The following is a 13,705-nucleotide window of genomic DNA, read 5'->3' as shown; positions in this document are numbered from 1 at the left end:
ACATGTGTAAAATATGTGTACTATACATGTGTAGGTACATCAAAATTCTAAAAGACGCTAGTAGCAATATGCCTACATCAAAATACGTTGGTGCAGGTTGAAAGAACAATCAATTTAATCATGTTTAGGTAATACAAGTACACATAAAAGTTGCAAAAAATAATTATTAAACATTGTTCATGCCATATGGCAAAAACTTGGAGAAATTTAAAGATTTTCAACCTTTGGCTTCTCTAGTTTTTGTACTCACATGCTCCAAACATCACAAGCAGTTACGTACATTCCTAGAACCTAGTAAGAATTTTATTTTAGTCAATAAACATGCAACACAAACCAATTTCTGGTTTCACTTTAACCATGCATATAGAGTCCAACCAGCAACAGCATTTATTATAGAAACGTATACAACAATTATGAAAGAAAGAAAGAAAGAAAGAAAGAAATCCAACTAGCCTAGAAGAGGGGTAGGGCTGGCGGGAAACGCACGAGCATCCATAGTTTCTCATACACCACCAAATGCTCCCACCCGCTTTGCTCAAGCACAGATATTCTTTCTTCATAAAGCTTCTTCTTTCCATCTTCTTCAATCATCCCATTCACCACCTGCCCCCCATTTTATGTTATTTATAAATATACGTTTACGCATATAAAGTCACAAGACTAAACAAAGTGTACCTTGAGCGCAGTGCCGAGTCTTCCACTATGTCGTTCACATATCATCACAAGAGTTGAATACTTGGAGGACTTAGAGTCGGCCCATTTCTGCAGCTCTTTGAAAGTCTCTTCAAATAGATCAACAGAAGATGTCGATGATTGCCCATCGGGTTTATCCACAACTTCTGCATCCAAGTTAGCAGCCAACACAGCCATCTCACCCTATACCATACAATAACACCATTGCTTAAATCATGTAACTGGTACATTATTATACGGAAAAAATATTTTCAACAAGAATCTTGTTACTAGAATATTAATTAGTAACAATAATAATAAATAATACCTTGAGGGACGCAACTTCCACTAAAGCTAAACCTTTTTGGTAAAGTGCTTCAACCAGTTGGTCACGTATTGTCTCCATCTTCTTCTTCGTTTTCTATAAAAAAATTCACAAGATAAATACAATTCACCAAAAAGTTTGCATCACTAAGACTTGAGAGATAATTTCACATTTAGCCAACAAGAAATGATAATATCTTGATATACCTCAAAATCTTCATCTTCAGGATCACCATTGATGGAAAGAAACTTTGCTAATTCGACTCTGTCAATACTGTCAACAACCTCATCTGCTGCAGCAATTATCTGTCACAGAGAAACCATTAAAATGCAATCCTTACAAAACTAAACAACAAAGCATATCATTCATTACTTCTTCATAATGGTGTGTTTTATCCTCCACTTCTTGGGATATCAATCCGTCCAATATTTGGGCCAGCAACGGAGTGTATTTTGGATATTCCGTCTACCAATATCATAAAAACATTAAAAATTACTGTAAGTTTGCGGTAACCGCTACCTCTTTATTTTACTATTATAAAGTCAAAACTTAATAAGAAAAACCTTGAGTATGATGCATAATTTTTTCCATTCAGCCCGTTCGTCATCAGTTCCTTGTTTTAGGCTTGCAAGAACCTTTATCTTCGCATCACGAACCTGGTCACAACCATAAACATGATAAATTATGTATTTTTAGCAAGCAGAAAAAAAAAAGAAAAAAAAAACGCACCTCTTCCTCTAAACGCTCTGATACACTTTTTGTTGAAGTTTTGGAAGTAGAATTCTTTCCCTTATCCTCATCAGCCTGTCAAACATATAAAGTTAAATAACTATAATCTACAGTTTGCTAAAGAAAAAAGATTAATTGAAATCGAATTATAACCTTAGGTGGTGGGACTTGATAAGTTATCTGATATGATACCGGATTCTTTTCAGGGTCATTTGCCTGATCTGACACCACAGTTGAAGGCTTACCATATGATATTGCTCCAAGTAGTACAGACTCTTCAGGAGAGTTCTGCAACAATCAAGTTTTGTTAATTATCCACTTCATATATATCTAATACAGAATTTAATGCTGAAATAAATAAAAAACATTGGTCAAATAGCTACTTACCTTAGGAAGCTTGTCTTTAGTGGGAGGCCCTATGTAAAAGGCTTCTTTTGATCTACAAGATAAAACATGAAGGTCACTAAATGCCAAATACACAAATATGAGGGGGTTAAATATGGAGAGAGAACAAACCCAGGGTCTAATGTTGATGTTTTGTAACTACCAGTACCCGTGACTGGACCATCTGGTTGAGTATAGAAGCTCAATTGCACAGCCTCCTATTAGAAGTTTATAACATTAAATGGCAAACATACAAACAATAGCACCAAAAATATATATTTTGCATGGCATCTCACATATACCTTCTCCAATTTTCTTTCAATGAACAAGACTAATTGCTTCAACTTCTCCAAGTATTGCACATTCTCATGTCTGAAAAATTCAGAAATTCCAAGTAATAAGCAACTCATTAACTTTATAAGCACATATATATAAGCATTTAAGAGGGAATCATACCTCAAGTGGAGTTGTAAAGTGTAATCACCTTTGGGCAATTTTGCATAATCTGGGTAGACATCACCCATTGCATATACGCGCTATGTACAATAAATGGAAAAGAAAGAGAAAATATTAAGTGAACAAAACAAGATCATGAACTATATGCATGACTGAAAAACAAAATACCTTGTTTGAATCTGATATCATATAAAACTGGGATTCAAACTTGTTATCATAGATACGATTGTTAAGCAAGGGTATCTGTGGTTTTACTTCAGCAGCATCTTCTAACTTGAACGTATAACTGCAGCACAAGACATTAATGATATATAATTCAAAAAAATAACCAAGTGAAGAGGAACAAGAGAGAAAAGTCAACCAAAACGTACGTCAAAGTCAATGCAAGTATCTGTTTTCCAGAGGGTAATTTATCTCGATCTGCTGAAAGAGCACTCAGTTTTGAATCAACGGGACGATACGGGACTCTAATCTGCAATATGATTTTGGATACATGAATTTATTTAGTAAGAAACACACTTGAACAAAATGATACTAATTGATTGATGAATGAAATCTGTTGTACCTTGTTTAGCTTGGCGGTAGGAGCAAGTTTCTCAGATGATAATAGAGCTTGGGCTTCGACTCTAACAGGTGCTTCACTTCCATCAAGGATCACTTCATCTTTGTTAACATCCATCCCATGGAACGCAATCTACATATTAACATAGAAACAATCAGTAAAAAACCCATACGAAACAATATTGAAAATGATTACAGAGAAACATAAACAAAACATGTAACCTCAAATTCTACAACAGCAGGTTCATTACTTCCTACACCACTGGACCAGAACTGAGCTATCACTAACTCCATCGTACGACCACCCTCCACAGAAAAGGTAAAGCTTTTTGTATATGGAGATGAAAATACTGCATTACTTTCCCACTTGATAGGCCTTTTTAATGGTGAGATCTATATATTTGAAAGAAAGTCAATGTAGAATCTTTTAGAAGTGTCACACCTCTAGTTATGCCACATACCTGTACAGCGTCAATGTAGAATCTTCTAGAGGTGTCAAACCCTGATGTGCGCATGGTAGCCTCAACCCAAGTAGCCCCATATGGAACCTTAATGAACTTGCGTTCAATATGGCCTGTTGAAGCAATAAATGGTAAAACAAGAAAACAGTTATACCACACAATATATGTAAGCAATTTTACAAGTTATCATCAGTGTACAAACCCACCTGGCTGGAAAGACAATCCAGAAAATGTAATTATAGGAGGTTGAGTTTTCACAATTTTTGGCTTGGTAATAGTAACGGGTATTCGGAAAAGAGGACCACGCCAAGGGTTGTTACAGTCTATTCCACACACTTCAAAATAATGTAAACCATCACTAAGCTTCGTGGGGTCTACAACCACACTGGTAGAAAGAAACAAAAGATTAGCAGAAATTACAAAATGCAAAATTTGGGTCATAAAGAATGAAGTAGAGAAACGATTATATTACTTGAAGCTACGGCCATTGTAAGTGAGAAGGAGATAATCTGGAGCTCTAACCACTTCTTTTCCAGTAGAACGTAACACAATACACTCTTCAAATGGGACTAACTGTTCTAAGTTACTTGCACCTTCATGAAATTGTGGGTCAACTTGCACTGTCCACTGTTTCAATAGACATATGTGAATGGCTATAAGGCTGGCTCATTTTAGGATACTTTTAAAACTACATATGTTGTGAAGTGTTTTTAATTTATAATAGTCACCTCAGTAAATTGATCACAGTAGCTAGATTCTCTTAAGTATATGCCTCGCAATGTTGATGATGCTGCAATCGATTGAAAGAGCTAATCAGGGCTTGATATTTGAAATACAATTAAGTTTAAGAAAGAATTGAACCTACTTGTTTTTCCTGCTTGACTAATGCTTATCTTATACCAAATGCATGGTAAATCAGCTGCTTTCTGAGCATACTCAAAGGCCCTGAAAGGAAGTAACTTGTAAGGAAGTCGATATACAAAAATAATTAAATAATGCATGAAGTTAAATCTAACTTGTCAACTTGAATAAGGCCATGTCCATTAGATAATTTATCTTCGGGCAAACAGCCAATCGGTGCACAAGTATTCTCAAGGGCCTTCCTGACACTATAAGGACTCACTTGAATCCCCTTAGCCTGCATAATGTTATCTTATGTTTATATGACTTTACAACAAAAGAAAAAAGTTATGTATCTTAAAACAGTTAAAAGACACTGATACCTTCATTGCACTGATGATCAGAGCTACTCCACCGCATGCAGATGGGGATGACATGGATGTACCTGAAAACAGTTAAAAGTGAGTTGTAAGGAGACTGAGAGAAAGTAGGTAAACTTCATTAGTTATGATTTCACTAACTAATACAAAAGAGATACTAGCTGCCCATATATACTATGAATACATACTAGGAAGTAACATGAACACAGGTCAAACAGTCAACACACTGATAGTACCATTCATGAGCTGACGTCGCTAGAGAGTCCATGTAGGAACAGGGGCCACCGCCCCCCCAGGAGCACTCACATATACACCAAGATCCCCGTCAGCATTGGGTCCCCGACTAGACCTGTCATTTCACATTTCATTAAGCATTTTCATAGGAGACACGGTACAAATTACATCATATAAACTAAAGGGGATGGTTGACACGACCCAAACCCAGCACGAAACAAGAACAGGTTTCGGGTCGACTATCACAACCCGTTAAACAAATTATTCGTATTCGACTTGACTTGTTAACCTGTTTAACTATTTAAAAAACTTTTATAGTTATATTTTTGTTCTTTCTGTTGTCCATTTTTCTGTAGATAAACTTGCAAATTTCCAATACATTTTCAAGATATTTAATATTTCTAAAAAAAACTCATATTACTCATTTTCTCTACCAACTCTATACTTTATATCCATTTTGTTTTAAAAAAAATGTTAACAATTTTTTTGATAAATTGGTTGCACATGTCGTGTTCGGGTCGGCCCGAATTTATGTGTGCAGGATAGGGTTGAACTCTTTTACACGAATTATAATGCGGGTCGGGTTCGGATTGCACAATTCAACCCACCACCCCTCAAAGTGAGTTGTGTAGTGGGTTGTGTAATGGGGCGAAATGGGTTCCAGCAAAACAGCTCAGGTCAATCAGGTGATTTACAAACACTTTCAACCCGAGAGAACATTCAATAATTTCCTCCAAAAACAAAACGTTACCAAGTGTACTCAAGCCCTTCAGGAGGAGCCTCAACTAAAGCATGAGCTCCAGCAGCCATAGCAGGAGAGACATAAGCACCAATTCCTATTATGCTTGATGTGGTGCCACCTGGCGCACCCAGAGTGGTCAATGCAGGCCCATTGTTGCCAGCACTACTAACAAACACTACACGGTACTTGTTTACCACCTGCATTCAATAATAATTTCCTGTAAATGACAAATAAACAAACAAAGCCGCATTCAAGAAAATTAATCATTTTTTAGGTTATGACCTCATCAACAAGCTCCACAAAACGACCATAGTCCGGATACATCGTATATTCTCCATAGCTCATGTTGATAACATCACATTTGTGCTGAAAAGATCCAAAACAGATTAATTAACAACAAAATTACTTGTATAAAGTTGAGTACAAGAGTTACCTCCACAACAGCAATTAATGCACGTGTCAAGCCCGTTCCAGTTTCCATTGAGCCTAAGCGTGAGTCACCTATCTTACATGAAACTATCTGTGCTCCAGGGGCAACTCCATTAAGCAATGGTTCCTGTAAGTTCACATAAAATTTAGTGAGCATGTGGTCATGAATAGATTAGATAAAAACATAGCATAAATTTAAGATCATACCTTTGGATGGAAAGCACTGGTAATACCAGCAACATGAGTGCCATGTGGCGAACTATCAGTTACTATGCTCAAAATATTACCTTCGTTATAAACATTGGTTACGAATGTACAAGCATCCAACTTGCTAAATACACCATACTTTCGCTCAATCCTGCAAAATATATGTGTTATATTATTTGCAATATGGAACTGATAATCTGATTATTGCAAACTGAGGGCACAATGATCTGTATATACATCAATATCACATAAAGTACAACTAAGCTTGAGAAAAAGAGAAGAAAAAGTGTCAAAAGCCAGCAAGTATACTTGAAATTAGTTAACGGAACAAAATCAGCAAGTTTCCCACAACCAGAGTCACCCTCAAAATTCTGTATGTCAAGAGCCACCCTCCACACTTCTCCATCATGCCAGACAACAGCATCAATAACAGGCCCCTTGTCATCATAGCTCTAACATATACAAACACAGATGCACATAATTATAAATACATTTGAAAACATTAAAAGAAAGAAACTTTAAATTTAAGATATAGCACTGACATCTGGTTGTTTCTTCAAATAATCAACTCGATCTTGAAGGTCTGCACGAGTCTTTTTCAAATTCACCTCATCAACCTTTGTGTGCTTCTGAAGTTAGAAAATTTGTTACACACCATAATAATATAAACTTGCATACTATCAGATAATAAAATAATAAAATTGGTAGGAACAACCTTGTCAAACTCTTCAAGTTGCTTCACAGCCTCGGCTATTGCTTCCTGATTCTTCTCATCCCACTTTTTCTTTCTTTCTTTCTGCTCCATGTTACAAATTTCACACAAACAAAAATAAGAAAACAGTTACATTATTTCTTATTAAATATATAAATAGTGCTCTCAGACCACTCGCAAGTAGACCCACCTTCAAACGAGATACTAATGTGTCTGTAAGAAGCTCATATATCAATTTGTATCCCACATGCCACTCCCCAGAAGGATTCTTCCAAGAATGATTTATATTAAGGGACGCCCCTAAAACATAATCATTCAAAAGAATCGATCAAATATCTTAAAAGTGGTATATATTCAACTTCAAGCTACTCATTTAAATCAATATAACAACTACCAACCTGATGCACCACGAATACAGCCATTTTCATCAGCCTTTACAACAGTTGATGTATCAACATCACCACTCCCAGTGCTGCGAGAAAAGAAAATATTAATTAAAGTAAAAATAATATCACCAAGGGAAGATATATAACAAAACTGATTGGATTTTGAAGGATACCAATCGATGACATCCAGGACTTTTGGTTTGCCATCTGAGGTCACGTGTAATCCTGCTGCAGCTGGATCAACACCAGAATCTGATAGCAGAAAAATAGCAAAAAGATGAAGAGCTTTCACTTGCATAAAATCAATCAAGAAAGATTACGTTCTAGAACTAAATGATACATCATCATGCTAATATTCTGGATATCATCATATCATACTGTTAGGAATAAACAACTAAACCAGACAATTGAAGAAGGAGTAGTAATCATTTTGTTTACTCATCATGTCATAACTTGATTTACTTCAATAGTCGCTTCTTCGTTTCAGATTTCATAAAATCAATCAAGAAAGAATAAAGGTCCATCCAATTGCGTTCTAGAACTAAACTAATACATCATCATGTCATCTTTCTGGGCATTAAATCATATTGTTAGGAACAATAACTAAACCTAATAACTGATTATTCTGTTCAGTCATCATTTCTTCAATTGATCTATTTACACAGTTACTACTTCAGTTTTAGTTAGGTTTAGACAGTAATTTCTATCTACAGCTAACGATTTCGATTCACCTCATCACATCACTTGATTCAATTCACATCATTTATTCATACTCTACTATTCATCGATCAAACATATATAATAACAAAACATTTTAGATAGGTTTAGACAGTTAAACTGATATCTATCTGTGTCGATTTCGATTTACCTAATCATTTAATTCAATTCGCAATCCTTTGCTCACACTCTACGATTCATCTATCAACCATACGTAGCAACTAAACATCTTCTTATAATCTAAACACAGACACACTGATTCAGTTATAGTCTACTAATACTAATCGTTATTCTCCAATATCAAAGGTCAACGATAACGAAAACCTAATTAAAATTAATAATAAGATATAATACCGAAAATCGCAACGACAACACTGCGGCCGTCGAACTCGGGATGCGCGTCAGCAAACCGATCGGCAGCGGTCTCTTTCTTCGGCATGAGAGAAGCGAGAAATGACGCCTCGTTGAGCTTAAACTTTCTCAAAGCGCCATTGTTATCTATGTCCTGTGCAGGCATTGCCCTAATCACAACACTTGTCTTGCTCGGTAAGTTTGTACGTTTACTAATGAGATGAGGTGAGAGAAACGGCCCAGAATAATAATTATAAAATGATGACACGTATAAGTGTACATGATGGTTGCATTATATAATGAGAGTTGCAAGGGTGTTTTTGTAATTTAGTGTGGTGCAGGTGGATGACGGTGAGGAGGGGCTTGTTGCGGTGGGTTTGGATGTTGTTTGGAAATGTGAGTTACTAGTTCAGTGGGTTCGGTTTTCCATACATCATCATCATCATCTTCCTTCGGTTTTGTTGGTTTTTTTTATAACAGATAATTTTAATATATATATATATATATATATATATTATAGGATTTGGATCATTTTATAAGTGTTCTTACGGTGAAGTATGCGAGAAGAGATTCTAACAAATCAAAATTATTCTATTTAATTTTGAATTATTTAATTATAAAAGTAATTAGTAAAAAGTTTATGATTTTATTTTGGTAATTAATACTAATTAATGTTACGTTACAAATGACTATACATTTATTTTTTATTTAGAACCTAAACTGATTTCAAAAAAATCAGTTAACAATGAAAATAAAGATAAAAATGTTAGATCTACAATAACCGGAAGAAAATATGATGTTGCCGGAAAAAGATATAACCTTGCCGGGAAATCATAACATTGTTGGCCATTAAAGTATAATATACAACCTTACCGGGAAACGATTAATCTCAATCTACATTACCGAAATATAGAAGATGGTGGAGTTAGAGAGAGAGATTAAATACAAACAAAAACGGAAAACAAAAATCTTACCGAAAAAACCGTAATAACTTCAAAATATCAATTCAATCTTGGATTTTGATATACAACCTAAAGATATTATTACAAAATCATATAACAATTAAAATAAATATAAAACCATATCGGAAAACTTTACCAGAAAAAGATATTACATTGCCGGAAAATCAAATAACATTGTTGGCCATTAGAGTATAATATATAACCTTACCGGAAAACGATTAATCCCGATCTACATTACCGGAATATAGAAGATGGTGGAGTTAGTAAGTCGAGAGAGAGAGATTAAAATGATTTTTATGGAAAATATTAAGATTTAAATAAGTTTTTTGGTGTTTGATCAACATGACACATGGCATAATATTAGAGTGAGAATGAAAATATGATGACTGGATTGCACATGTGGACAGCCTAGAAGAAGGCCATGTGTCCACATTGTATTGCTTTAATAGTATTTAAAAATTGTTAAAACGCCTTAGTATGACTATGTGAGTATATGGGGCGTGTCGCCTTGCCAGACTGAAAACGGCGAGCCATCACTTACAAACAGTCAGCAAGACTTGTCAGTATTGTCGACAAAAGCCTTTTCGATAACCAAATTAACCGATTAAATCGATAGCTCATAAGTCTTAAAAGCTCATAAGTCTTAAAAGAAACCGATCTACTAACAAAACTTCAAATTAAAATGAAGCCAACCTATTAACAAAGTCTTTAAAATAAAATGAAGCCAGAGTAATAACAAAGTCGAAAACCAAAGCACGATTTCTTTCAACCTATAATCCATATAAAACTATATCAACACAACAAACTTTAGTCAAGAACACAACTATGAATCTTTGTCCTTGCCCTCATCATCATAGTACTTTTTAAAAGCTTTCGGCATATAAAACGGCAACAAAAACCCGAAAAGATTAAACCCCCAAAACACCATATTCACCATAACCAAACCTATTCCCACAGTCAACCTTCTACTACTCCCATACTCCCCTTCATGCACCTTCATCATTTCACACTTCAACCAATCCAATATCGCATACATCCTCATTGCATTATACGCCACTGGCACAAACACCCTAATAGGCAGGGAATACCCACCGGCAAATGTCACCGCTTCCATCACCACTTGGCTAGCCAGCAAGAAAACATGTGGTGCAGCGGATTTCACACTTTCTTTATCACCTTTCATAAAGCACACGGATAGGAGATAATATGTTATTAAGGTTTACTATAATACTATTATAATAATTAAAAGGTTATATTTGATTAATGTTTATTTGTAATTAGAACTATGGTACTCATGTAATAGAGTTTATTAAAAATAATAATAAAGTGTGCTTTGAACTATAATCAATTACGGTAACCGAACCGAAACAACCAGACTCGAACTCGATTAGCCCCCCCCCCAAAAAAAAAAAACATAAAAAGAACACACAAAACCTGCCGGGACTCGATTACGAAACCCAACCCAAAGCAGACCAAAACCCGATTAACTAGAAAAACAACCGAAACCTGAGAACAAAAATTAATTTATTTCCCTTCTCTATTTCAACCAAAAGAAATCTTAAAGGCGGGTTGTCGTAGGGGATATTTAAAGTTGCCGCATAGACAATGGGTTTTACCAATTCACTAACTAGCTTCTTCATTTTTAATGCTTTTACCAACTAGGGTGTTGTGGTTACCAACTAGTTATAAATGGTGGAGAAAATAAAAAATAAATAAAAATGAATGGTTGTTAGTAGTTGGCCCCATCTCTTCATGTCATTACTAGTTAGGCTATGCGTAGTGAAGAGATTACAAAATAAGAATGTTTTTAACACGTGACAGAAATGGGTGATATGTAGCTCGGGCGGTGTTGTAGCCCAAACATCGCCCCCCTATAGTTGACTGTCACGTCATCATCACCATAACACAAGCAGGGAACATGAACATGTTTGTGCCCCCCACCCACCACACCACCACACAATATCGCCGGGCGGTGTTCCTCTTCAAAAATCGTCGAATTCGCCCATATTTGTAGCCCCACTACACGTACCCTTACGAACCAACACCCCATAACGCCCCGTTTGCAGATAACAACCAACCTAATCGATTAACACCCCGAAACCACCTGACCTAAATTCAATTACCGAATCTACCCAAAAGTACTGTTTAGCATTTTCATATAGTTTATTTAATAATAACAATAACAATAGGAAGCCTTTATTATTGAATATGGTATTCATTAAACGGAGAAAGTAATACCTGCCATAACGCCGTGACCGATGTAGGCGACCGGGAGGAGGAGTCCGACGAGCGCTCCAACGGATACATAGATGGTGAGGAGGCGTTGGTGGGCGGCGAATATCGGGGGTTCGGGGGTGGTGGAGAGGTTGGGGAAGGCAATCTTGGACAGGAAGAACATGTAGAAGAAGGAGAAGAAGACAAAGGCGGCGTCTTGGGGGCCGATCATACCCGAGGCGGCGAGGATGAGGGCGAGTGCTGCGGCGTTGAGGTTTTGGAAGGTAAGGGTGCTTTGCCGGAAATTGAAAGATGGCTTCTCGTTGTTTGAGTGGGGTATCGGTGCAACACCGTCTGACATGTTTGTAGTTGAAAGATGATGATGATGATGAGAATCAGAGTTTGTGAAGAAGAAGAAGAAGAAGAAGAAGAAGAAGAGGGTGGAAATAGCTAGGTGGTGGGAATCTTGTTGTGGCGGTTAGTGGTTTAAATGATTGACACGTAACAGATTGAAGTGAATATTATTATTATGTGTCATTCATTTAACAAAATGCCGTACTTTTATGTTTCATAGATGTTGATGAATGAATCTCTGTTTCCATGAGCATATTCGACAGGAATTACACTTTTTATCCCTTTCTTATATCCTTTTATTTTTAATCGGCAGTAACTGATGCTTTATGTGTTCGGATGCTATTAGTATCATTTGAGTACCGTCTGAAAATCAACGTTTGTGAGAACGTCCGGAACTTAATTGGATGGTGGGATGCTCTTTAGAGTAGAAAGTATAGCTAAGAAAACATTAAAACATTCTAGTTTTATATAAGGTAAAAGTGCAGGGAAATGAAATTTTTTTGGAATAACTACTTTTATCTTTCTAAGTTTTGTTATTTGTTTTTCATTTTTTTAAAGATGTTACACTATAACGTCGCATCTTTAATCTGCGCATTGTATTACAATAAGCAAATGACAACTAAAAAAAAGGTGGAAACTGCGTTGAATTTTCGTTGTGTATGGTTTTACTATATTTCCGTGTTGTATTTTAGTGTAGGGATGAGCACGGTACACGTACCGAAAATCCCAAAATATGATGCTAGTACCGAAAACAAAAATTCGGTAGCATTCCAGTACCGTGGCCTACAATCTTAAAACCTCAAAAGGTTAGCATCCAATTTGGTAACGGTAGTATTTGGTATTATTTGTTCATCCATGTTTTTGTGTTGTATCTTTGTGTTGTATATTATGCACTACATTTTGAGAAATCAAAAAGAATTGGGAGTTTTGAAACAGTTGCCCTATTTCAAACTAATTCTCTTTTAAACTCATTTTTTCTTTAATTTTGTAATATATGTAAGTAGAGAGAAAAATAAGTCCAATTTCTATATAGATAAAATGTCGGTGTCACAAAAGTGTTTTTTCTGAATATTATTAGTTCAGATATGAATTTAATCTAATAATTTTGATGTTAAAACAATGAAGACGGTTTAGCCTGACGGGTATTGTTCTATATATTTGGGCTTGGTCTATGACTCCACACGCAGGTTCGAGGCCTACATCAATCAGCAAAGCAAAGCAGGGATTTTTTTTCTTTACCTTCTTTTTTTATATATATTTCTATGATTTTTGGTGGAGAGGATCCTCTTTTTGTATTTGCTTTCTTTTTTCTTATATGTACATTTTTATTGTATTTTTAAAAAGTATTTAAACTTGAGGAATTTATTATTTGGGTTTATTTTCGGAACCATAACGGGCATATCAACACATGCTGAATTCACATCGATTCATTGTTGCAATGTCCGAACTTTAACGATTGAGTAAAATAATTTTAGATATGTTGTATCATAAGCTATATAAATGTCAGTATCGGTATCGTAACCAAGTTCGTGTCTTTTTGAACATAAGTTGTATGTGTGTCGACATTATTTTGGACGTTTACATATATT

General features: G+C 35.6%; 1 protein-coding gene and 1 pseudogene across 2 annotated transcripts; both read right to left on the bottom strand.

Annotated features, from left to right (window-relative positions):
* Window positions 1–285: 285 nt before the first annotated feature.
* LOC143569666 (tripeptidyl-peptidase 2-like) lies at window positions 286–8,923 on the bottom strand (annotated as a pseudogene). The gene is made up of 34 exons (XR_013141773.1): window positions 8,590–8,923; window positions 7,692–7,770; window positions 7,531–7,604; window positions 7,323–7,432; window positions 7,136–7,216; window positions 6,963–7,049; window positions 6,730–6,872; window positions 6,421–6,571; window positions 6,218–6,340; window positions 6,067–6,150; window positions 5,794–5,981; window positions 5,045–5,157; window positions 4,812–4,873; window positions 4,605–4,726; window positions 4,454–4,533; window positions 4,317–4,378; window positions 4,061–4,215; window positions 3,795–3,973; window positions 3,589–3,701; window positions 3,350–3,520; window positions 3,132–3,260; window positions 2,938–3,038; window positions 2,735–2,852; window positions 2,567–2,646; window positions 2,413–2,482; window positions 2,114–2,328; window positions 1,880–2,014; window positions 1,727–1,801; window positions 1,561–1,653; window positions 1,370–1,462; window positions 1,204–1,302; window positions 1,001–1,093; window positions 676–876; window positions 286–603 (listed from the first exon to the last, which is right to left on the bottom strand). The product of XR_013141773.1 is annotated as a tripeptidyl-peptidase 2-like (transcript).
* A 1,268-nt stretch (window positions 8,924–10,191) lies between these two features.
* On the bottom strand, window positions 10,192–12,157 carry LOC143569664 (uncharacterized). Its single transcript, XM_077055521.1, has 2 exons — window positions 11,787–12,157; window positions 10,192–10,724 (listed from the first exon to the last, which is right to left on the bottom strand). Exons 1-2 carry the CDS (start codon window positions 12,121–12,123, stop codon window positions 10,372–10,374), a joined length of 690 nt encoding a protein of 229 aa, XP_076911636.1. The 5' UTR covers window positions 12,124–12,157; the 3' UTR covers window positions 10,192–10,371.
* Window positions 12,158–13,705: the final 1,548 nt, after the last annotated feature.

This window comes from Bidens hawaiensis, unplaced genomic scaffold (assembly GCF_021521415.1).
Source record: "Bidens hawaiensis isolate Kalapana, Puna unplaced genomic scaffold, B.hawaiensis_p1.1 tig00024635_1, whole genome shotgun sequence".
Taxonomy (NCBI): Eukaryota; Viridiplantae; Streptophyta; class Magnoliopsida; order Asterales; family Asteraceae; genus Bidens; species Bidens hawaiensis.
Note: the sequence above shows the minus strand (reverse complement) of the source record. Positions and strands in the feature narration are given on the sequence as shown.

Bases quoted from the DNA above. Each gene is read 5' to 3' on its own strand.
- LOC143569664 (XM_077055521.1), bottom strand. From the start codon at position 12,123: ATGTCAGACGGTGTTGCACCGATACCCCACTCAAACAACGAGAAGCCA. The intron at 10,725-11,786 runs GTATTACTTTCT...GCTTTATGAAAG, and splicing joins CGGTCACGGCGTTATGGCAG to GTGATAAAGAAAGTGTGAAA.